This window comes from Amblyomma maculatum, chromosome 5, assembly GCF_055883805.1.
Source record: "Amblyomma maculatum isolate TAMU_Amacu chromosome 5, ASM5588380v1, whole genome shotgun sequence".
NCBI classification, from domain to species: domain Eukaryota; kingdom Metazoa; phylum Arthropoda; class Arachnida; order Ixodida; family Ixodidae; genus Amblyomma; species Amblyomma maculatum.
In genome coordinates, this window is record NC_139348.1 from 116,283,917 (window position 1) to 116,310,128 (window position 26,212).

At 43.8% G+C, this 26,212-nt stretch overlaps 1 protein-coding gene across 1 annotated transcript in view; it reads right to left on the minus strand.

The window, feature by feature from the left end:
• Positions 1–26,212, minus strand: part of LOC146189294 (fatty acid synthase-like) — a 61,598-nt gene that overhangs the window by 23,428 nt on the left and 11,958 nt on the right. Inside the window, exons 5-15 of the mRNA XM_084604151.1 lie at positions 24,337–24,570; positions 22,238–22,539; positions 20,662–21,051; positions 18,383–18,572; positions 15,114–15,343; positions 11,703–11,906; positions 10,121–10,378; positions 9,281–9,286; positions 8,304–8,511; positions 4,202–4,456; positions 1,474–1,647 (exon numbers count right to left, since the gene is read on the minus strand). Of these exons, the coding sequence (XP_084460277.1) occupies positions 1,474–1,647; positions 4,202–4,456; positions 8,304–8,511; positions 9,281–9,286; positions 10,121–10,378; positions 11,703–11,906; positions 15,114–15,343; positions 18,383–18,572; positions 20,662–21,051; positions 22,238–22,539; positions 24,337–24,570 (2,451 nt within the window). The remainder of the gene's footprint in view (positions 1–1,473; positions 1,648–4,201; positions 4,457–8,303; positions 8,512–9,280; positions 9,287–10,120; positions 10,379–11,702; positions 11,907–15,113; positions 15,344–18,382; positions 18,573–20,661; positions 21,052–22,237; positions 22,540–24,336; positions 24,571–26,212) is intronic.

Here is a 26,212-nt window from a genome sequence, read left to right on the forward strand (position 1 = left end):
CAAAGGAAAATATATTGTCACATACATAGCACCAATTTCTGGTGTCGGGCTATCGCTTCATCCCGAACACGGGTGGCCGCTACCCTGCGAAATGACGCCGATCAAGGAGAATGTTACGGCATTCGAGAGCTAGCTATGTAGGCAGTGAAATAATAGCATATAATTTGTAAATTGGCTGCATATTTAGATAAATACTAATCATTTACAACTATAAAACAAACTAATATGTTAAAAATATCACGCAAATCATTTTATTTTCCTATCTTTCGAACACGTCGCAATGAGCCACATGAGACGTGCATAGCAGCCGTATGCGATGCAACGCCAGCAGATGTAATTAGGTTGACCATGACTTCAGAATGATAAAATCATGCTGATGGTAGAAAGGCCAACTTGGGCAGCAAGTTACCGGACTGTTATTGAGTTGTATCTGAACTTAGCATAAAGATGATTCTATAAGTTGTTTTTGCCCTTTTGTCTTCTCTTCGTTTTGTCCCTAACAATGACTGCTTGTTTTATTTCCCTTGGCAAGTTAAACTATGCCAGGAGTGAAGCTCCGATGTTAAATTGTGAAGACTGGCTGGAGCAAGAAACCGAGTGGAATATTTTGGTTGGAATATCAATTCACAAGCTCCTTTTCGTTTGCTATCGTTTCGGCCCATACATATACGGTGTCGAAAAATATAATGTGTTTCATCGCTTTATCCTTCATCCCTGCTGCGAACACCTAAGACAGTCTAGAAAGGCTGCACCGAAAGCAAGAAGTTCGCTATTGTGAGGAAATGTAACTAAAGAGTAGCCTGGTCTACGGGTTGCGCGGTAACGAGAGAGATCAGGGTAAAAACCTGGAAAGGCAGGTAGAGGTACGAGGTCAAGCGGACCGAAGGAACCTGCGACTAGGCCCTAAGGGGGAAAAAAAAAGAGGAGAGAATAGCAGTATGCACAATCAGGGAACTGCAGTGTGAGAAACTAAAAGAAAGAAAAGCCGGTGAGGCGGCGGGAGGAAGCTAGCTTGAAGAAGTATTGCAAGAAGTAAAAAAAAAAAACAAAAAATCAAGAAAAGGGTAAATGGAGTCATCATTCCAATGCCATTCGGGCGGACGACACCGCTTACGAACAGAGGGTCCGTGAAACTCTCCGTGCTACCGTTAAGTTTTTTTTTTTTTCTGAACCCGTTTAAATCGGTTTGGTCAGGGTCGAACCGGTTCTTACCGGAACGAAACGTGTCTCCGGAGCCGGAACCGAACCCGAACCCGAACCGAACATGATAAAATTCTGGTTCGACACCAATGATTAGAAGATCGAAATTAGCTGGACAAATGAGTTTACGAAGTTTTCAGTGATAGGGGGCACAGCTAGAAGAAGCAATTGAGGGCTAATTGGATTCATCAGGGAGAGGCCTTTGCACAACAGTGGAAGTGGTTAGGCTTATACTCAAGATGACAACAACCGTATACAATGTCGAGTGCTCACCTGCGTCTCCGACCTTAGCAACGACTTCCGCATGAACTTTGGGGTCGATGCGGCACGACTGGATGCTGACAGGAAGTACGAAGCTTCTATGCGGGTAGCTGAGGACGCTCAGTTGAAGCATAGCGTCGAGGTATGTCACCCAGTTGCCCTCCCATCTGAGTTTCGCGTGAGGCTCTGAAAAACGAAAAAAAAAAAAGAGCACTTTAAGTGCAAAATAAACGGCAACGTGGACTTCTCAGAATCATTATAACAGCGTGCGAAATAATGTTTGTTGTGTCACTTGAGCACCACGTAGAGGCTACAACCATGTATGTAACTTAGTGCTCGGTAAAAGAATAGAACCAAATTTGAAAAGATGCAAAGCAATCCTGCCAGGAATATAAGATATATATATATATATATATATATATATATATATATATATATATATATATATATATATATATATATATATATATATATATATATAATTTAAAGCAAGGGGTACAATGTCTACAATATTATTTTAGCGTTCGACCGAACGTGTGAGGTATATATAGGGTAATAAATTAATTCAATAAATGTAGGTCATTGTTCGGCACTACCCTTTTTATTTCGGTCGAACTACGCGTATGTCATTTCTTTTTTCGTGAACGCCTCTCAGATATTATCCGCTTAATGTGACCAGACACAAGCAGCTAAGTCCCATAGTTCACAAAATCTGTCCGCACAGTCGCTGTTTTAACCGAGATGACGTTATCGAGAATTCCGGCTGCTTTTTTTGCGGACCACGAGAATTAGGTAATCTTGTGGTGATAATAGCATACACTGCGTTTCAAATCATTTGATACAATATTTTCTTTCAAGAGCTATGAAAGCTACGCCGGTGGGTCACTTCAGGTGGAGTATAAGGCAAGGCTGATAATATGTACGTTACAGAGTCTAATATTGACAATATTTATTTTACGTACCGAAACAATTATAAAATTATTTTAGGGTAATGTTATGTGCGAAATTAAAAGCCATTAACACAAATGCCGTGTCCCGTTATTGATTTTTTTGTCCGTCCTCTGGTTCGAAATATCGAACGTCAAAAATAATAATAAGAAAGTTTGGTGAGTTATTTTTCAGGCATTGCACATTTATGAAATCACATCATTGAGATTATTCATGCATGAAATATAGACTCAATATGTGTATTGGATGATGATGATGATGATGATGGTGATGAAAACGTTGGTTCATTTTGGCGACAGTAGCCCACGCAGTGACGTCATTTTATAAATGCACTACGCGTGAAAACCAATACAACGAGCTTTCAGGCGCGTATTATTGATTTTTGCTTACGGAAATTTAAATAAGGAATTCAGTTTTGATTTTGACGGCATTAAATTTAGTAATGCATCGTATCCCCTTAAAAAACGAATAAAAGCTTTAAGCTTCATTAAATAATCATCTAATTATTATGCTGTGTAACTTGCGTGCATAATGTTCGCCTTGCCGTACCATCCATCCGGAGTGAATACACTGGCGAAAACATTTTCATTGAATAATTCGAAACGCTATGGGTATTAGGGCAGCAACAGGACCGGACGGGATAAATCTAGAAAATACAAAAATAATGAGGAAGCTTCATTGCAATATGTCTCCCTCTCCTTCTTATCGCTCACACTCAATGCCATGCCAAGCACTTGAGTTCAAATGCTAAAAATATCGCGAGGACTTAAGCTGCATCTTCGAAAGTATAACACTACGTCACAGCCCTAACGGCTCCCGTGTGCAGGTCCCCTTACGTTCACTTCTTCGGTACATGAAATTTACTGATCACTAGTCCCACACTTTGCACCACTTCACGCATGCGCATTAGCATGCAGTCCTAAATTACCACATCAAAAGATAAACTACACGACATAGATATAAATATCCGCTTAAACAAAACGTGCGAATGTGCTTGGGATCCCAGGGCTCGTAGTTAAATTCCCCATCGTCTCCTACCTCACAGAGTACCCAAGTTGGCAGCGTCTGCCAACTTTGCCATGCCATGTCGTATTGTGGCGTCCAGCAACCCACTAACCAATCTGTGTCTGCCAGTGACATGGCCGTTCGCTCAGAATGATGAGTATAATAATAATATAATAATAATAATAACTTTATTTCACCACCACAAAGTACATGGTGGCAGGATGCCTACGCATTGTCAACGCCGTATTTTGAGCTTAACGAAGAGCTTAACGCTATTGAGTCATCAACAACAATCTGGTAAAGTGTAAAACAAAGATATCAAAAATTTTAACCTTGCTTTCTTTAGGCAGTGTTTATTTTTACCTCTAGGGACGGGGGGGGGGGGGGGCGGAATTCAAGGATCTTTATTATTAATAAATGAAGCTTTACATACACTTAATACAAGGATCTTTATTATTAATAAATGAAGTTTTACATACACTTAATACGCTACCATTTCGCATCTTGTGTTGAAAGCAACCAGTATGCTTGAGGTATAGGCGTGCAATAGAATGTAAAGTACAGTGGAGATTGTAGTACAAGGCTGCAGAAAATATATTCAAACGAGAGCTAATGTAGAAGCTGACGCCATGGATTCCGGTGGCCGGACTAGATCCCGAAATGTGTGACTTTGCGAACAGAAGTGGTCTCGATTGGTTCACAACAAGGTTATTCGGAGGTCAGTGTGGGCGAAGCCTATGTGTTACAGTGGGCATAGTTAGGATTATATGGGACGAATGTAGCTTACTTTGTACGTCAGCCTTAAGAATGGCCTGGAAAGCGCCGTAATACTCGTAGCCGCGAAGTCTGAGCTCCTTGTAGACGTCTGCGCTGTCCAGGTTGTAGGCGTCTAAATCCTCTGGTGCCACGGGGGGTTCCTTGTCGAGCACCGTCTCTCCTTCTTCGGCTAAGCGGATGTGGCCTCTCGCCACCGCAGTGCCAGCCTCGCATACTTCGAACTCACCCGACGCGGGCATCAGGTTCACCTTGAAGCGCACCGACCCTGTACAGGTATAATTGAGTACCTGAATTATTTAACAACACACAAAATTTCTGATTCCTAAAGTTGAGTGGCAGAATCTGTTTGTGTTAACCTCTTCTAGTCGGTATTGCCTGCATCGCATGAAGAAAAAGAACAGGTCGAGCATAAACCCATTAGTTTGTGCGGCATAGAAACGGTAAAATAATTTAGCGAAGTTGATGTCTTGTCATCTTCAGTCAGGTGTAATAATATGCCCCTCCCCCCCCCCCCCCCCCCGGCCATGCTAACATAGATATAATACTTATGTCTGGGAGGTCCTCTGACTCTACATAAATATTTTACAGCCCCCCCCCCTCCTCTCCCCTAAGCACAATTCCCCCTATATGTGTCTCAAATTCTGTGATACAAGCGCGTGAGCATACAGAATTGTGCAATGACATGTAATGACATACTACATTAGGTTCACTGCATGCAGACATGAATGAGTACATAAATCCCAATTATAAATAACCTCATAAAAGAGCACGAAAAAGATGACAGCAATGTGCCTATAGGTAAAATAATTTTGATAATTGATTCGGGTAGGAAAGCTGCTTTCAGCGCTTGTACTGGTAGGCAATACTCGAAAACTTGACTTCATGTGAAAAAATAGTTGTACACTCGTAGCAGTTAGGTTTCACAAGTTATTTATCAGCAATCATTAAGACGCCCATTATTTCAGAAAGTGTCCGGCGTTCGCGACAGCGTGTTAGGCCTTCTGGTAACGAGGCGAAGTAGAAGGAGAAAAATGTTTCTCTACATTTGCCTACCGGGATCGAATTCTGGCCGCAACAGCCGCTTTTTGATACTCGATCAATACGTCGACAGCGCAAAAAATGGACAACCACAGATGAAGGCGAAAGGTAAGACGCCCGTGTGGTGTGCGATGTCAGTGCACGTTAAAGAACCCCAGGTGGTCGAACTTTTGCCGATTCCCCAACTACGGCGTCTCTTATAGCCTGAGTCGCTTTGGGACGTTAAACCCCATATACGATCTCCTCTACATTGCCATAGAAGAGGTGCCAAAAGAGAAGCGGTAGAGAGAAGAAAAGCTAGGAAACTGATGGCAGGAGGAAAAATAGTTTCCGCAATCACAGTCAACCGAGGAGGATGGGGACAGAAAGGGGGGGGGGGGGGGAGACTCATTGTGCAGGAAAGTTGTATTTGATCCGGATACTCCAGAAATGGGCATGGGTGGGACACGTAGTACGAAGAGAGGATAACCGATGGTCGCTTAGGGTAACGAACTGGATTGCAAGGGAAGGAAAGCGTAGCAGGGGGTGGCAGAAAGTTAGGTGGGCGGATGAGGTGAAGTTCACAGGGGTCAAGTGGAAGCAGTTAGCACAGAACGGGGTTAATTGGAGAAATATGGGAGAGGTTTTCGCTCTGCAATGGGTATAGTCAGGCTGATGATGATGATGACTCCAGCAACGGGTACGGCACGTTCCACGGTTATTGATATGCTGGATCACGTCACATGCTCCCGCAGTTTGAACCCGTCAACGACTTGGGCTACTCTGTTCGTGCAAACACATAGGGGAGGAGAGGAACACCCCCCCCCCCCCCCCTCCACCGAGACAATGACTAAAAAATACGCTCACTCTTAGGCATGAATCGCTTCTTTAGTCTACCTACTTATGTACAGCCAAAGAGAAATAAATGTTCATTATAGCGTACGCGTGATGAGTATTGATTTGTAGCTATTTTAAAAAAGAAAAAAGAAGCGGCGGGCGCTGAATGAATATTTGTATTGCTGGAGTTTTGTCTGTGCTCCTCTTTGTGTTAAGACGGATGTGCAGTTGAACTTTTATATTCCGCAAAATTTGGCCAGCCGCTTGTTAATTGACGGCTTCGATTTATTGCCTGCATCAAGCCCCCATCAAACACTGCTCTTCAAGTTTCGTTCTCGTACACACCCATCAGGCTATCAGAAGAAATTATATGTCTCCTGTCTATATATGCTCACGAGATACATGGTTCGCTTCTGAGTCGCCGATAAGCAGATATTTCGCCGAAACCACTAGCGAGAGTTTAAAGCAGCGGTTGCTTTTTTTTTTTTTATCTGGAATCCTAGTCTGGCAATCCACAACAGGTTTTCATGCTCCGCGGAGCCCAGCAGGTGCTGAAAAGGCCCTCCTGGATCCACATTTTATATTAATATTGTACCGTGATCGTAGAGTTCTTAGACGGCTTAACCACTTTAATCCACCGTGGATGCGGAGACCGCTCCGCGTGGGGATAGGACTAGGAATTCGCCGCTGGTCTTCCTGCCTAGCCATCCTTTTGTTCCTGAGTTATCCCTTATAAAAATGGCAACGTCCTTTAAGTTCAGCGTGACCTAAAAAAGTCAAAAGGAAGCAACTTCCTTTCAACTGAGAATTGGCTACTGACTATGAATTTACAGTGAGTAAACTTTCTCTGGCCATCCTGTGAAATTCCTTTGAACTCCCAGTGAACAGAACGTTGTCAGTTTGAGTTGAGCTCACACAGGCAGTGGCCAATTATTGGTTCGAAGGAAGTTCGACGGAATGATGACTATATGATATTTGGTGGACGTTCGAAAGAAGTATGTTCAGAGTGAAACATGTCTTTGCATGAGCTTATATTTATTTGAATAGACATACTTTCTTTATTTAGGCCTTGAAATTAGGTTTGCGTTTGAAGACCCTGAGACAAACAATCTAAACACTGCCCACAATCTCAGTGCAAACATGCGCAACTTATCACCCAATTCAGCATTTCATTCCTCTCGTGACTGACACAACTTACCGTAACCTGAAACACGAGATTATTAAAAAAATTGTAATATAATTCGTAGAATTATGTAGACTTTGGTCTTTTTCCTAAGACCATTGGTTAAAGCTGTTTAGAAGATGTTATTGCTATCTCTCTCACCCCTGCCCTTGTTCTAGGAGCCACTTCATTAAACAAGCGTCGATTCGCACTCAATTTCCGGCCTGAATAGACCAGTCAGTGCGCTTAGTGCTTACGAAATTCAGCCAATTTCACTTTGTCCTTGCGTGGAATTGTGAAATATGTTAAATCTAGCTTGTCAGACTGCCTCTTTTCAGAATTCCTTGGAAGCCAGTCACCTATCGTTGCATGGTCACCCAGAAGCAGAAAAGCAAGTTTTTTAAGCGTGAAGTAGCCGCTCACATGATTACACAGACATAAATATTAAAAGCATATTTCCCGGTCCTGCGCAGTCAGCGTCCCACCATGCCACGCCGTTTGGTGTACACGAATTGATGCAATGCATGATGCCACTGGTAGTACCAAAGGTGGTTCGTCATTAACTACGACACGCAGCACGTTTAAACCAGACATTCTTAACGATAAGAAAGTAATACCATATTGCATACTCTGCCAGAGAAGGCAAATAATCATTAATGAATGCTAACCGAGAAATCCTGCTTCATATATAGCGCCTGGACGCCGGGACCACATGCTCGCTCACTCGTTGGGTAAAGGTTTTATTTATTTAAGTCTTACTTCAGCCTTCAAGGTACACACCATTGACACAGTGAGGCAATAAAATAACGTAACAAATGTTGACACATTCACTCCTGAGAATGCCCGGCAATTAATCACGCTTTACACGTCGCCAATTAGCTCATGAGGTTTAAGAAAACATATGCCGGCGTGTTTTACGTGCGTACACTCCGTGCAGCCTTGCAGATCAAGAGCTCACAAATCGGAAATTCTTGCTTGCATGGCTAGGGTCAGCATCATCGATACCATTATCTAAACCAAGTGCTTTGCGAGGAAGCGTATTTAACAGCTAGAAAATTCTCAGCTCTGCATTTTGTTGCACTCGAACGTAACCTACCGGTCTTAGGCAGAATGGTAGCCCTGTGCAAGACGACGTCTTCTATGACCACGGGCGCTTGGTTCAAAGGCCTTCCATGGCGGCTGGCCAGACACTTCCAGGCGAGCACGAGGTAACCAGATGCCGGAAACAGGACTCGCCCGTCTGGCTTGTGACCGGTCAGATACTTGTCCGCCTCATTGCCCTCAACGTCGACGACTGTTTCTGTCTGCGGGAACATGTAGCGCATTTTCAGCTCTGTTCTAAATGCGGAACTTCAAAGGCACATAAATTTTTCTAAGGGCGGATGCGAACAGGTATTGCTATTACTACCAGAGCATCCTGTTATAATTATATTTTGAACATCCTAGTTAGAGCCGGAAGTTTAGTGAATCCAATTTTTTTGCGCCGGTCGCCACGAGCCAACATGAGGATGATCTCGGAAGCAAGCTACTTTTAAAAGAAGAAAAAAAGAGACGCTGGAGACACGCAAATGAAGGACACGCTTTGGGCTGCCACTGAAACTGTTGCATGAATCCTACCTTAGCTTTTTGTGAAGTTCACCCTCAAGTATAAGTCGGTCTTCAGAAAAAATCAGTGTAATATGCTGAGTAGTTTTTGACATACAGTCAAAAGGTTACATGAAGCGTGCTAAGAATTACTAAATGCTGGCCTATTTCTGCTGTTTCGTTATGTGCGAAGTGCCGCGGATATGACGATATGAAACCACATAAAACATAAAACTTATCAAGTGCGATTGCAAAAAAGAGGGTTAAGATTTGATGGCCAGCTTCAGTCACCAAGCTTAAGTTAGAATAAGAAAGCTTATAACCGCCTTCTAGACAAAAACAATTGCTCTTGTCAAAACATTTGCTAACACTGCGAGGCTCTCTCTGCACCGTAACTAGTTTTGATTGCGTTATGATATCCTCCAGCCCTCTGCATATCATTTACCTACAGGGTGTCCGAGCTAAATATTACCAAATTTATAAGACCACTAAAGCCTCCTCAGAGTCGTGTGGCCCGGTCAATTTTTTTCATCCGCAAAAGGTAAATACCTGCACATGACTAATTAACTAGCCTTTAGTTACTGGCTTAAAAAATACCTGAAAGTTGTAGATTTCGAGAAGTGGCTAGCCATGTTGTTTCCGTCAACCTATAGCCCCTAAGTAAAGTGGTTTTTACGGGCCAAAAAAGATATCTCCCACATAAAAAAAAAAAACCCTCCTTGCTAAGAGGAGCGCCAATTCGAACGTGTCCTGTGAGCACTCGCCGAGTGATTTAGGTATCAGCTGGCCACGTAACAGCTTTCTCTGAAGGCCAATAAATGAAGTTACGGAAATCTTAGCGTAACGAAAAGATCTTAACTAGCCATTTTTGGAGGCGATCTACTACATTCTTCCTCACCGAATGAACAAAATTGGCTAATTAGTCTTCACTAATGGACTTTCTGAAAGGAAAATACAGAGCATTAGGATAGATGAGTTTGTGCAGCTTTAAAGTTTTTCAACTCGGCTAGGGCGGACCAGAATTTATTTAAAACTTGTAGAGATTCCCCCGCCCCCCCCCCCCCCGCGCCTTCCCCTTATGACAATCTGTATATTAGTGCAATTTTCACTGGTGTGTAGGCGTTTTTGCCATGAAAATGCTCTAAAAAGGTTTTAGCCTTATTGTTCCCGGGCGTGTAATAATTTAAATAATTACAGTATTTAACAATGTTTTGTGTAGCATGTTGTTCTTCGAGCTATTGAACTTTAATAAATATCGTCGTTACGAGGGCTTTTAAATACACCACGTTTTTGCTGAGTATTGCTCGACGAAGTGCCATCTTATTTCACCTGAAAAGCCGAGGGAAAGTCCTTCCAACCGGTAACCGTCCACGCCTCCGAGTGGTCCCAGCTGACCAAGTGTCCAATGTTTGGTGTTCCACGGGGAACAGGCCAGGGAACTGGAGGATAGAGCGGAGACAGGTCCATTTGGACGCCCAGGTTGTGCAGTTTTCCCAGCGAGCCAAGGAAGAATTCCAGGTTGTCTACGTAACGCTTCATCACGCCCAGGCAGGTGGCTTCAGGTCCCAGTGCGCGGCGCAGGATCGGCTGTTGGAAGAAGGGGAAGACAAACGCATAGAGCAGCGAGTTTGAAAGACGGTGCTGATTCTACTGCAGCGATTTTGCATGAGAAAAATTGCCCGTCACTAAAGACGCCTTATTTTGTGTCTGGTGTATGTGGCGGGTTGAAATTTTTACTTTGGCTTGGCCAATCAGAGGTTAACCCTGCTAGCTGAAAATTGGACGTTCTGTCGTGAATGTGTCCAGATGTAAGGTTTGTGTTGTAGGATCAACTGGGGTCCTTCCGGAACTCAAAATCTGCAACAAGCCCTCCCCTCTCTCCCCCCCCCCTCCTTAGTTCCCTCTCCGACACTGCAACTTACCTTCAGAGGCTGAGAGTAGGGAGGAGAGGGAAGGGTAAGGGAGCCCAACGTTGCCCTTTCTTTACAGCGGGCGATGGTGAAAATACTCGCGCACTTTTCCTCGCTACGTCGATATCCGAAATGTTTATTTTCCAACTGAGATTATGCCAAGAGTTTGGAATTATCTAAGTTACACAAAAGCACTGAATTTACCAGAAAGCAACATGTTCGAGCTCCAAATAGAGGTGGAAGTTACAGCCGAGGCAGGAAAATTTCCTCTTATATGTTGTGGTGTATCCATCACAACCTGAACACGCGGCATTCACCCTACGACCAACAAGATGTTATTCACATTCCGCCGTGTGATCTATGCAAGACATACTTGTGTGAGCGCTACAGTGGTAACTCTTACTCGCCTGGAAAAAAATCGCAGTTTACCTTTTAATTCCACAAATTTACGAAAGATCTGAGTACCGTGCATTCATGCGTTCAGTAACTAGCAAGAATACAGACTAGGCAAGTGGTGGTCCCTTCATTACGTTGACTGACTCCCAAGCAAGGTGCCTTATTTTGCCGCTATAAAGCCTTACGGCAAAGATTGCAAGGTGCTAAAAAAAAAACGTTTCTAGAAGAAAAAAAAAGGTTTTTAAACGAATCACAGTACGGAAGCTTTCTTTATTACGCATGTTGCTTATAAAGCATGCGAATGGGTTCTATCATTCAGACATTGAGATTAAAGAAATATTCACTTTGAAAGCTACACAACGCGTAAATTCAGATAAAAGAAATTGAATAAGGGACCGTGTGAAAAACACAAATAAGCATTGCCTTCTCTTTCCGCCTGCTTCTTTCTTCATTCAATTAGATAATCTCTAATACTTGAATTGCTATCTCATAAAGAGTAAGAGTCATATGTCTAAAGTAAGTAAGTGCAATCCAATTCAGTTCTGCGTACCTTGGTGCGACAGCCTAAAATGTACCGAAGACGTTGGCATTCGCAGACAGCCTACCTGTAGGAGACAGTGGGGGGCGATCTCGACCACAATGGCGTTCTCCGGAACGTGCTGAAGCGCCTCACGGAACAGTACGGGCGAGAGAAAGTTGTTGGTGTGGTACTCTGCCGAGCAGAGCTGCGCGACGGGTTCTTGCCACCGGCTCTCTGGTACCGAGGAGCTCAGCCAGCGATTGCTGCGGGCCTTTGGGTCTGGCACAACCTCGAGAAAAGTGAAAAAAAAAAAGAGCTCAAGAAATAATCGACGCCGTCCACGAGGCATCTTCAGTGACCTCCCCGAACCTTTTATTACGCAGAAATACCTTTTACGGCTACCAACTAGATTTTACGGCTGCAAAATATGGCTACCAACTACATATTCGCAAAATAATTTTACGAAACATCTCAGTTCCGCGTATTCATACGATCAGTAACGAGCAATGATACAGAAAAGCAAGCGGTAGTCCTTTCATTCCGTGGACTGTGACTCCCAAGCAAGGCGCCTGACTTTCCCGCCATAAAGCCATTTTAACTATACGTGGTCTCATTTCCGACACTTATATCCATGCGCAGGGTGTCCGATATGTGAAAACAGAAATGTTGAAGCCGACGTTTACCACTTGCTGTGGGACTGCCCAGCATTGAAACCGATACAAATCCGGCACCTGACGATAGCTGGCCTATCAGCAAGCAATCCTGGATCGTGTAACACCTAGACGCAGGTGTTACACTCACTTCATAAAATCAGCAAACCTTTTGTCATTCATTGAATTTCTTCATTCTTCATCATATACCACACTGATTCCATGAGGAAATAAATATCGTTGCAAACAAAAAGCTACATTTCTTCGCACAGCATATACAACCAAGACAACATTGCAGGTCGAGCCTTCTCTGTTAAACTTAAATAATGCATGTGCATTTGAACAGTATGCTATAAATATTACTATGTGTATTGTACAATTCAGCACAGTCGCGTAGGCAGGAGGACAGATTATACAATGTGATATCCAGGTTATATAATTGTTACGTAATAAGAAGTGATACCGAAGTAGAAGTAATATTTGGGAGACACAAGTGTTTGCGTGGTATCGCTAGGCTGGTATCGACTTCAGACAACGCCAAGACTTGCGACCACTGACGTTATTCGCTTACAGATGTAGTACCAGTTTTGCCGACGAGGTTTCTTTTATATCGGCTGCGTTGGCCGACGGGACAACCATGAGCTGAGTGCCACGGCACGAAACCTGTATGTTTATTCAGCGGCCGTATATTATACACCGAAATGAGGCTACGCCCCTGCAGCTTATCGGCCAGCACACACGTGGCTAGACGCGCTATGATACACTTTCGAGTAGCGAGTGCATTACAAGCACGCAGTGAAAACTTGTGCTGGATGGACGTGAGGTAGAACATTTCAGATGCAAGCTGGAACTCCAAATCGTCGTTTGTTGTCACGCCATTTCAGCAGTGGAATATAAACGTCGTGTCTTATTTTGCTAAGGGGAGGTATATATTCTAGGCCCGGATTGAGGTACCTTATTCTACCAAGGTATAATATTTAGGTTCTACCGCTGCAGTAGCCTTAGTGATCCAGCAATTATCCTGTATGCTGGGACTGCTGCATTCCAGTGTCATTATGCCGCCCAACATGTACGACTCTCCAATGATTGGTTTGTGGGGTTTAACGTCTCAAAGCGACTCAGGCTATGAGAGACGCCGTAGTAGAGGGCTCCGGAAAGTTTGACCACCTGGGGTCTCGTGCACTGACATCGCACAGCACACGGGCGCCTTGCTTTTCGTCTTCATCGAAAAGCGGCTGCCGAGGATGGGATTCGATCCCGCATCCTTGTGAACAGCAGTCGAGCGGCGTAACCCCTGCGCCACCCCGGCGTGGCGACTCTCCAATGAGGACATGTGTTCTTCTGGCCTGGTGCCCAAATTTTGTGGGTTTATAGATTACAAAACAAGCATTTTGGCCTAGTCATTACTTCGACTTGGGAGGGGGAGATTATTTCATTTCTTGCAGCACTTCAAACGGCCTCTAGCGATGCGACATTATTCCGGCCATTTGCTTTAACTTCTTCAAGAGGCTGATGTAGAGGCTTGCTAGGATATGAGTGTAACCAATGTCAATAGACTAATGTAACGAACATAATTTAGAGTTCTACTTAAGTTGAGGACAACCCAGAGGGCTATGGAACGAAAAATGGTAGGGGTAACATTAAGAGATAGGAAGCGTGCAGAGTGGGTCAGAGAAATAACTCAAGTTACGGACATTCTAGTGGAAATAAAGAAGAAGAAATGGGCATGGGCAGGACATTTAGTGCGAAGAGAGGATAACCGATGGTCGCGTAGGGTAACAAACTGGACTCCAAGGGAAGGAAAGCGTAGCAGGGGGTGGCAGAAAGTTAGTTGGGCGGATGAGATTAAGAAGTTCGCGGGGGTCAAGTAGTTGCAGCTAGCACAGAACTAGGTTAAGTGGAAAAATATGGGAGAGGCCTTCACCCGGCAGTGGGTGTAGTCAGGCTGATGATGATGATACGAGCGAGGTGAGAACCCTGTGAACAGGATCCCCTATATGAAACCTGAGGTCATCGCTTTACAGATTCAGGGGCACACAGAAACAAGTGTGACAGATACTGCGCCTTTCCATTCCTGGGAACCAATTATGAAAGGCACGCTTTAGAGTTTAATTGGAAAACGTGACTACACATGGTACACTCTGCAAATATAATAATTCATGAATAATGCGAGCGCCCACACCAAAATGCAGGGTAACATGTGCAGTAACCGAGAATTCACACGCTCAGAGACAAAAGCATCATATTTTGATGTAGTTTGCCTATATACAGCTAGTTTAACAGTCCGTATCTCTAGCCCATCGTCCCTTGGCTTTTGAGGAAGGCCTGGGCCGGATTTAGCTCGCACTCATTTTCTTTTAAGACATATTGCTAGAAATTTGATTAGACACTTGCTAACTGTAGCTACAGCATTTTCTAGTCAGCTTAAGATATTTTCGAAGGTTCTTTTTTCTCGGCTGCAGTTTGTGGCATTAGTCTCTTTGCCGCGCTACGTTCCTATGGGCCCACGCGCTACCTCCTGTATCCTCCGGATAACTTAATTGCTCTCTTTATTTCTCTGACCACGAAGCTTCCTTCATGTCAGTCAAGAACTGTTAGTGGAATGTTTTTGAAGGAATAAGTGAAAAATAAAATTGTCTTTAATTGTGCCTACATGTCTTGCTCGAAATATTTCTCTCAATCTACCGAAAACGATGAAACAGCTGATGAGTTGCGTTCAAATTTCGCATCAGGAATACCGTAATTGTCGGCAAACAGTTTCCTCTTCTATGCCGCGGACGCCTCGACCACTGAGAGAATGCTGCAGGTGTTCATCTGGACGAATTACCTCCAACAAGGCCGCTTACCTTTTTAAGAGCCTCGTGGAGCGCTGGCCCGATGCTGTGGATGTGCTTGCAGTGGAAGGCCACGTCCAGGGTGTCTACCAGTCGGGCGAAGATGTTCTCTGCCTTGAGTTCCGCGACCATCCTCTCGACCGCATCTGCCGGTCCCGAGACCGTCACCGAGTCTTCAGCGTTGTGGCATGCCGGGTAGACGTCATAGGGGCAGCGCTTCGCAGCTTCTTCCCATGTAAGCCCTAGGAAAGATGTTCCACAGTTCACGCCCATTTGTGCACTATTACAAGATTATTTTAGTCTTGTTTAGAGTTATGGCTAAGAAGCAATTACTTCATCATAACAATGTTCGAAAGAATTTGTGCGTGTTAAAACCGGCCTCGTGTGACTACTCAAATAAGAAATGAAAAGTAAAGTTGCATATACGATGCTCACATATTCGCCATTAGCATATCAAATCTATGCTATTGTCAGCAAGCTGATGCTTTGCTCTACATGAAAAATTATCAGCACTATTATGGTAAACTCCGCTATTCGTAACTAGCTCGTGTTGATTGTGAAAAACCCTAAACACACTGAGCGCTGGAACGGCAAATGGACTGATACTAGGCTCATGGGCTGTGTCATACTGACTAACGTTTTGAAGAAGAGAGCCAGCAGCGTCATAGCCAGCTCATTAATTCCGAAGAACATCAAGCGTCGGGAACGCGCAGAATGAAACATTTATGGCACTCTCTGGCCATAATAACCTGTTGCTCTGCATACCGCCTCTAGTAATCCTCCGAGCCCTCAGGTACATCTGAGCGCATGCTGCTTCACTTTCGCTTAATTTAAAGTTTCAAAGTACGGAAAACGATCCTTCCTTTGTGGAATTGTGAAGTCAGATCCTGATTTCATCAAAGCCCAAGAAAGTGTTACGTCACGAAAGCCCAAGAAAGTTACAACGACCACCTCCAAAAGTCGGACTATCTCTCCTTTTTAATCTGCAGCTCTAAGAAGCCCTGCTAAAGGCAATTCACAAATGCCGGCTAGGTCACAACATCTCAAGATGGATATTTAGCCGCTCATGTTACCACATGCATGGTCTTCATCACCGGTCCATGACAACCGCTATACGTGCCGGTAATAGAGCTGTCTTTTCGCTGTCGACGCCCTCACAAGTCTGCATCGGAAGAAAATTGCGATCAGCAACAATTATATCAGTGCACCGTGACAAGACGGAACAGCTTTATCCAGCTGCAGATTCATTGTACTGTGAGCAACTCTCATAGCCTGTGGGGGATCCTATACTGAAGAAACCGGCAGGTACGTGATCGGCCGGCTGATGCGCACTTCAGAGAGGTCAGAAATTCTGACATCACCAGAAGAAAGCTCGCTTCACATGCTGTGTCATATGGGCGTGCGCCAGTTTTCCAGAACATCTCCAACAGCAGGGGTGTACGTACAGTATAGCGGGCTTTGTTCCCGAAGCCTTCAATGTTAAGACATGCGAACCATGTTTCAGCGTATGTTGCTGGGCGAGTTGGTTATTTATTGTCAGAGAAAGAACGCTATAGCAGGCGACGGACCAGGAAGAGGAGGACACGTATGTGGAAGAGGAGCGCATATGTGTGTGTCCTCTTCCTGGTCCGTCGTCTGCTATAGCGTTCTTTCCCTGACTATGTTTTAGCGTTTCCCCTATCAGTCTGCTTCAGAGCGAGCTAAGAAACCTGAATGACTACTTCCGTTTTTTTTTTTTTCAGCGGCTTTGGCGTATATGCTTTCTCAGTCTTCTACTGATTTAGTTTATTTTTTTCTGACAACGTTTCTTACCTCAAATGCATTTGCCAACGATCCTTGAAAACACAATAATTGTTCAGAGACGAGAGCTAACTGCCGCCAGTCGTTCCGGAGTCTCCTTCGCGCACTTCCTGCCTTTTTTTTTTTTTGTGGGAGACGGCAGCCACAGCGGGCATATACCGCCGGCTGCGCCATTCAACTCTCATTTAAGCTTTCATCAAATTTGAAAGCAGAGAGTATTGGGCTCGTTGTGCCAATGAAGCTATCGCCATCACGATACCCAAGAATTTTCGGGAGAAAACCTTGCATCGTCCCAAACAAGCAGGAGAATATCTCAATTAACGCATACCGTTTGGGTTCCCTTTTAGCATCCGTATGATAGTCAAGGTGGAGGCTAGTTTACGATAAAAATTAAATTGAAAACCGTATCTCCAATCGTTTGCCGTCATTGTAGTTGTACACCGAGAAGTGATACCAATACTGGGCTTTCGTTTACCCAAAAGACAATATAAACAAAAATATAGAAAACATAAGTACCTAAAGGTGATGTTGCACGCGCTGTCGCGTTATGTCTAATATATAGCTGCAGTATCCTTGTAATGTTTTTGTTTCCCTTTCCACTCGTAACCCATCTAACCTCTCAGATTTCTCTTCTTGGCTAATAAATGTTCCATTGTCTTCCACTATTCCATGTGCACTCGCTGTTTTTGACGACGTTCAATCTTCACCAGCTAGCCAAGTTCAGACTGTTATTACATGTCCTACATTTAAATGATGGGCTGACCGCCTTAGGTAAATTATGTTTCTTACATATAAGCAAATAATATCATGAGTGGACGCAAAATTGCAATTTCCGGTGTTTTCTCTTAGCAGCAGTTGGAATAGTTCGCGGTGGAAACATTTTCCAACGGGCAAAGTTGTGAAGACTCGGTGCTTCGCACTAACAAAGTGAATTTAAGTAAGAGTATCAGGCGGTTATTACTACTGGAGCCAGTAAAAACAAAAACGAGAGAATTAGGGTTTCTTCCCGATGGACATCAGGGGACGAGCGGCCGAATTATAATACGCCCGTTGTCAAGCGGACTTGGTCGGAAAAGGCGACCTTGCTAGGTTTCATAATTCGTTTGAATTGAAATTTCCAATAATTTGATCAGAATGAAAGGAATCGTTATCATAGCATTTAGAAGTAGGAACTCGATTATTTAAGTGTTCGTGAATGGTGCGGTCATCCTGGTCGGCCACGACGACAATACGATAGACGGTGTTTCTTCATACTATAATGACGCTCGTGGGAAATGCAAGCGTGGTGGGTCACGGATTATAGAACTTTGTGCAGTTATCTGCGTTATCGCAAGGACCAAAATAACCCGGATATTATTTTAGCCTAAAGTTTGAGCAGCCAGCAACAACGCCCGTCGCGGACTGCGGGGCTCACTAGGTGGTACAAAGCAATGCACCACAGCGATTCATGCACGCATGTTGTATGTGGGTTAATTGCTCACCGACGGCAGCCATGGCTCCCTTGGGAAGATTGCCCAGCTCTGTACAGCGCCCTCGCCAGTACGAGCACAGCACGGTTTGCTCGGCTGTTAGGCCTCCGTCGGCGTAAGCACAGCCGATCTCGCCTACCGAGTGGCCCATTATACCATCCGGCTGGAGACCTACAGCCCGAAGCAACTCCACAAGCGCAACCTGTTGAAAGAACGCAATTGGGGGTATGCTACAAGCATACCATGCAAATGACTCCCATTTTTGGTCACGCTCAAATGAGGTTACAATGCACTAGAAACTTGTTGCGGAACAGCAACCACCAACATGTCCATGGCAACCCTTCTTGAATGCGTGGGTTAATATTTGTTCGTTATGCGCAGCTATCCAAACGTATTGCTAAAAGAAAACTTCGGAAAGAGGCCTTTGGGCGATGAAGGATTGTCCAGTATTTTGCTCGTATTCGAATGAGTTACGTAGGAAACAGTGAGTCCGGACTGAGCGTGGGAAAATAGCTCTGCATGAAAACTGTCGTCAATATATCACCTGCCGGTAGTTAGCCGTATCTCCAAAAGAGGCGCTTCAAAGTTCGCTTTTATATAGGTTTATATACATCCCGTTGCTACTGACTAAATAATAAGTCGACGTTATATATCTATTGAACAACACCTTCCTTACAAGCAAAACGCCTTTTTACAAGTTCGCGACGCCAGAGCTGGCTTGGGATAAAAAGTGGGAATAGAGCTCATAGGAATACAGGGAAGCAAACATTGTCGAAGCATTTCTGTAACTTTGAAGAGCACCTATGATTTCTTGTTTTGGTAAATAGCCGCCATGAGCATCCAAAACCAGATTGCGAAGCATGAAACTTCTTTTCAAAGGTGCATTATTTTGAAAACCCCGCGAAACGCATGGAGGTGCGGTTTGGAGGGCAACTCATAAAAACACACGTAAATACTAATTACCGCAACGCTTTTCTCGTTTCGCAGAGCTCCAGCATAGATGCTCGCTCATTAAACGTTGGCAAGAGATTTAAAAAAAAAATGTATGACAGAGTAGGCTACGCCATTCCGAAGGCAGACTATATTTAAAACGCCAATAAAAAGACGTATTGTTACACCGCACATACCGCCGGCAGGCCCGCTACCAGCTTGGCATTCCTCCGAATCACGCAAGGTTCTCATGCTGCCATATGCACTGAATTTGCTTAATAAGAACGGTATGAAAGACCACTGAACAAGGTTAAAGGGTAGGAGAGGAGGCAAGCCTTAGTTCGCAGGTCGAGCCGACGTTTCGACAAGTGGACTTGTCTCCGCACAGACGAAGACAAGTGCACTTGTAGAAACGTTGGCTCGACCTGCAAGCTGAAGCCCCCCCTGTCTAACCTTGCTTACTGCTCTTTTATACCGTGTAGCCATCGTATTGCTCTAGGTCTATCTGGATTTTTACTAATAACAGTTATTCAAGGTATAAAGCCTAGAGTACATTTCAAAATTCTCAAACGTCTTGAGAAGAGGACGAAAGAGAACTACCCATTGTAACAGACAGCGGCACAGACGACGTTGTATTCTAGCGCGGACAGCTCTGGCGTCCTCGAACATTACTTATGGGCGCAGACGGGGCACCTTGGTCGCTTGCTGCTACGCGGAATTTGTGTACCGTCCGTTGCGAGAACTGCTTTAAGCTTAAAAGCATGTATCATTCAAGTGGTAGTATTTAGGAAGGAATGTAGTATGCGCGGCAGCACTTCGGTCAAAACGAGATTTCATAAAAGATAATGCATGCCGAAAGGGGAACACACCCCCGGAAAGATGTTAGTAATTTACTTGAATGTTGTGAATTGTAAAGAAAAATTCAAGAAAATGTTGCTGGGATAAGCAGCCATAATTCATTGCGCCACAGAAGCAACGGGAAGGGCGAGATTTAAATGCGCTCTTATTCGTTTTGACAATATTTCCACTATTTGTCACCGGGAGGCGCTGCTCAGAAGACCCTACCGTAGAGAGAACGTAATAACGCGAACAGGCGAGTGCGGGATTGCTCTCTTGAGAGCCAGTGCTTTCGATCCGACTGCTCAAGACTCCGCAGTTATAGTATACGGAATGCTCAACCTTAAGGTGCCTGTGTACCAGCACCATGTTGCTTCATTTTGCAGCTGTGTGGGACGCAACGGCGCTTTTAATTACAGAGGCCAACCACGTGCTCGTATGTTCCCATCAAGAGCCCACGACCCTGTCCGTTGTATTCTTCGCTGAAAACTGCACGCGGATGTACGTGTGCATTGCAAACTCACCTGAACTGCCGCAATCGAAATGAAAGGCGAGACCATGGTCTGTTTTCTTTTTTCTTCGCTGGTAACCAGGTCAATGAGGTCAATACCAAACTGTTCCAGAACGTCGTGGCATTTTCGAATGGAGCGGGCAAAGATGTCGAAATGCATCATCTGCCGGGCCATGCCTGTCCACTGGCAGCCCATGCCTGTGAAGACAAACCACAGCGGACGATTTTCAGACGGTGCCTGGTTGACCGCTTTGAGGACCTCCTTCTCGGATTCCCCGTCTACGGACACCAGGGCGAAGCCGCGGTAGGAGAACTGTTTGATGCTCGGCTGTCCCACACGATTCAGGAGAGCATAAGCCGAGTCTGGGAGTGGACCTTCTGTTTCGATGCGATCCAGAGATTCCTAAAATACAAAAAAAAAAGCCAAGTAGACTGCGGATGAGTATCCAAAGTGGAACTTCAGGTGTACTGAAGGCAATCCTCTCCATTTCATTTGAAGAGAAGAGATGAACGAAGAGGCCAGCAAATTAAATATAAAATTCGGCACGCAAATTTCATTTATGCAAAGAGGCATGCGACTTGAAGCCAAATAATTGGTTAAAATGTCTTTTGAACTGAACTGATGAGCATGGGAAGTTTTAAGTTTAGGGGTGGTGTCTTGTTTAGATAGTTAAATGAAAAGTCCATTTTGCGTCTTTAGTGTCCACAGCTGGATAAGATGCCTAAAAAACGCTTCCAGCCTATTTTAGGAAATAGCCCACCAATTTTATTTATTTTTAGCAAACCACTTCGATGCATTTCGTTCTGCATTCAATGGCCTCAATTTTCATTCCATTTTGCCCAGTCGCAGAAAAAAAAAAGAAATATGGAATATTTTTCGTTACGATATAACTTTTGTGTGTTTTTTTTAACAAGAAACCTGTAGTAACAGAATTTTATGTAGTTACTACACAAAATACTACAGAACTGAAAACAACAAGAATTAGTACAGAAAGAACTACAAGACTACAGAAAATGCGGACGTTTACTACTGAACTACAGAATATTTTGTCGTGTTCTTGACACGGCTCAGTAGTTTTTGTTGTTTTTTTTCTTGATTGGGTGTTTTTGCTTTTCATTATCAACACAACTCTCTTCCCTTTTTTTTCGAGTGAATTCTCTTCCCTGTGGAGATAAGCAAACCAATTGGTTTTAAATGCCAGTTAAATTGTCAGCCTGTTTCATTGGTTAGCTTCTCTTTGTGGACGGTGCGGTTTTTCTTCGTGATGAAAGCGCGTAAGATTTTGTCTTCTATGATATACGGGTTAGGATGAACTGAGTATGAGGTGTGTGAATGCTAGCGGCATTGTTTTAGTGCTCGTGGACGTTAGTTCGCCTTCTGTTTGCCAGCAGATCCAGTACGCGGCTGGTCGTCGTATTTTACTTCGCTCAAAAATAGTAAAAATGCGGCACTCAATGGGACCCCTAAGCAATGCTAACTGTAGCATAATACTGTTTGAAACTTGATGCCAGAATAAATCAAACCTCAACCTGATTGGTTTTATTTGAACAGTTGTGTGGAGAACGATTCCAGGAAAAAGAAAACTTGCCTTCAGTGAGTCCTCTTTTCTTCCCGCCATAAGGAGCAGCCTTGGCAGTTGCGGCTTCTCACGCGGCAAGCTGTCAACACTCGGTCCGGTGTTTGCTTCGAGAATTGTGTGAACATTAGCCCCGCCAAATCCAAACGAGTTCACGCCAACAAGGCCCCCCGAGAAGGGCGTGGCCTTGGCTACCACCTCGATTCTGCCGTCGAGCAGAGCCGGGATGTCTGGGTTGGGCTCACGGAAGTGCAGGTTGGCAGCGATAGAACCGGTCTCCATGGCCAGGATCACCTTAGCCACCGCAGGGATGCCTGGATCAGGGAGGCAGCAGTGATATTCACCCGTTACGATTTATTGTTAACAACTTGACAGAAAATTGGAAGCACGCACAGCATCCGGAAATAAACAAGTGAAAGCTTATAGCAGGAAATATATTATTCTTTTACGAGCGATTAGCTGTTCTCCTCTAAAGAAAGTACGTTGTAAGCTGCCCTTTTGCGAGAAAAACATGCCGTAAGCATTATCAATTATTAATGAATTCTACAATTCAATCAAACGTGAACCGATAAACTCGCCGCCATTAAGCGAGTAGCAAGGACCGGTTGTCATAGGTTTGCGGTGAATACTATTTCCGGACCATCTCCGATGTTCGGCTACGCAATTAACCATAATGTTATGAGGACTTTTCGACACAATTAACTGGACACCCTTATTGCAGAGTTGCTTTCCGCGTCGCTTACTGTGCTTGCGACTTCTTTTGTAGTATAGAAGCCTTAACCACCAAGGCGATACTTATGCGTACCATTCGCTGATCACTATCGACGTCTACCGTATATACGATCTCTGGTGGTTAGCATTAGACTAGTAAGCATTTAAGCAGGCACTAGAAGATTTTCATACGGCATGTAAGAAAATGAAAAGACATTTGCGATTGCAAATAAAGCTCGTTTGTACGAATTTTATTCAGGCACACAACACCGGCGCGTTGGGTTAAGCATAATGCAATGCGTATAGGCACGAAAAAGCTGCGAGCAGAATATTGGACAGGCACATCCAGGAAGTGAGAGTAATACACAAAAAGTACTCGTGTACAACACTACAAGCGAATGTACGTACATTGCATAACATTTATTGCTGTGATTAGGCAGTGCACGCGGTTATTTATTTTTTATATACCCAGAGGGCAAAAAGGAATTACAGAGGGGTGTGGGATGAAAGGCACTGCATAACAGAGGAGAGCAAAAGAAAAAGATATTAGGCTAGATGCGGCAAAAAAAGACAGTGAAGCAAACGCGCTTTGTTCCGAGAAATAGGAATAGACAAAGCATATGCAAAGAAAATCAACAATTAAATTTGCGCAGTGAGAGTAATATGCAAATAGTACTCCAGTACGCCACATTAAAAGAGAATGTGAATTGCATAGTATTCATTACTTTGAATAGACAGTGCGCTGAGGGGTACGAATTTATTTATATGTTTTTTTAATATTTCAGGGCGCGAAGAAATTACAGCAGCGAGTGAGAAGAATGGCATGGTATGACACAACACAGCAAGAGAAGAACATATTAGGCTTGAAGTAAAAAAGGAGAAAATTGTTGCGATAAATAGAAACAGTTAAAGGAGATCCAAAGAAAACTATCAGGTGTATCGAAAGAGGGATTAGATACGGGTGCCTTCAATGTGTTAAAGCCGGTATTGTCGAGTAGTGCTTTAGCGGAGTAAATTAACCGCCAGATTCCGTAAAATGCAGTACAGTTCGCCGTGTAAAATCATTAAGACTGAATACATTCTCGGGTTTTTTTTTTTTTTTTTGCTTCGCCTTTGCCTTTTATGATTTGTAGATAAAAAGTTAAAATGATAAAAAACAAAACAGACAAAACCGTCCTGCCCAACAATGCGCATCCAGTGTGATATGAGATGTGGCCGAATGACTAGTAACAATAGAGAGACAGAAATATGACTGGAAAAAAAGAAAGTGGCAACAGCTGCTTCACAGGACAAACCCGTCGTAAATACAGCTGAAGACGCGGTGTGTTGCACAATTCCAAAGCACGGGGCATTGTGCAGAGAAAGGCAGCAAACTAGCATGGCTGAGCCTGGCTTCTCACCGCAAGCGCTTTCAGCGTGTCCCATGTTACTTTTGACGGATCCAATCTTGAGCGGTTTGACTCGTCCCGGCTGGCACAAAACGCGGCTGATGGCTTCCAGCTCTTGGGTATCTCCGGCTTTGGTTCCAGTGCCATGAGCCTCCACGTAAGCGACGTCTCGCGGATCCACTTTCGCCTCCGCGTAGATGTCGCGCAGAAGCACCTCTTGCAACTTGCTCGATGGGTAGGTGACTCCTGCGATGGCAGTTAAAGAAGAGAGTTCCTGGCCTAACAACATTCTTGAAGCGCTCTTAACTTTCTTGCGCTTTTCACGGAGGAGTGAGGGAGGTGTATATTGGGATAAAGACATCTGATTTATGGTGGGCTAATGTTGCAAAACAAGAGGAGCCTAATGCTCAATATACTTCTTGTGCAACACTAACTTTCTGCATTTCCTGGTTGACAATTCAGAATTCTGCATCAAGTATATTTCCACTAGCAATTATGCGAAAATTACGAAGTGTGATTTAATGCACCTTTAAAGAGTTTCTCATGACTGGAATTAACAATGTCTTATTGATTCCTACCAAAAGGAACAGGAGGCAGGGACTAAAGGCTACGTGAAAGCCTAGCAGAACGCCCTGGCAACCCCCCCCCCCCCCTTCCCGAATTCTACATTGTGCAGCTTTAAAACACTAATATGTGTCAGTAACGGCTTGCAATTTCAATCACTATTAGGTTAAAAAAAACGACATAATACAGACACCAGTACACGGTTACAATCCTTTCTGCCATATACAAATTACAAAAAAAGATTGTGATCGTACATTTCATATTAAACATTTCCATCTACTCTGAACAAAGTTCAGGAAATGTGATGGAGCACATGTTAATAATTCTCGTGTATTGTAGAAACCATGTACCCAAATGGCTGCATATAGTAAGAACAATAAATACTGAAAAAGGCAGGTCATTTTTATTGTGTACCAAAAGCCATACTCTGCATTGTCTCAAAGCGAACAAGAACGATGTAAGAGATAAAATAATTCGTCGTTATTCGGTTACTATATGCGAATTTTTCCACCTTGAAGTTTAACTGCAAAAATCGCACATTTCACACAAAACGATTTTATCCATGCAAGACTTTGAGAAAATACACATGAACAATTCCTGTATATTACAGAAATCAACATCTCCATTATTTGTTTTTTAATTTGTGCTCCGAGCAGTTGAAATTATTAATTCATTTAGTGTATTCAGTATTTCGATTACTTGTAAAAAAAAGTATTTGTTTTGGTATCCTGTTCCTATCTTGGACGCATACACTGATTTCGGTCTTGAGGCAGTTGCTTTGAGTGAAATGTTTATTTAACCGCCATCCTAATTTTTTTAAGGAAAGCTTAATTTCCGAAAATACACTCACTTAGCGCTTTGCCTGGTGTACTGATCGAAAAGAGATACTTTTCGCAAGCGCTCATATTGGCCATGAAAATGTTTAGAAAATGGGAACATCGTTATCTTACTGGACCGCCAGTTTCCTGTATTTATTATTGGCTGTTCTGCCCCATACTAAAGCACCACCAGCAACCTTGCTTTGGGCAAGTGCAAAATATAACTCCTTTATTCCATACAAGGCTCTCATTGTTTGGGACAGATAAAATGTAAAGGAATTTACATGCGTATTCTAATTCAGGAGTTCACTGAGCATACCATTTTTTATGTAGTGCAGTCAAGTTATCTCATCTTTTTTTTATTTGGCAGTTAGCTGCCGGTTAAGTTTGGGCTTATGTTCCTTGGACGCTAAGGCCAGTCACCAGGCTGCTCTATATGCAGTGTCTACAAAGGTTACATGTGGAGCCTTCGACTACAAAATTGCTGTGACATAGAGCGTTGATAT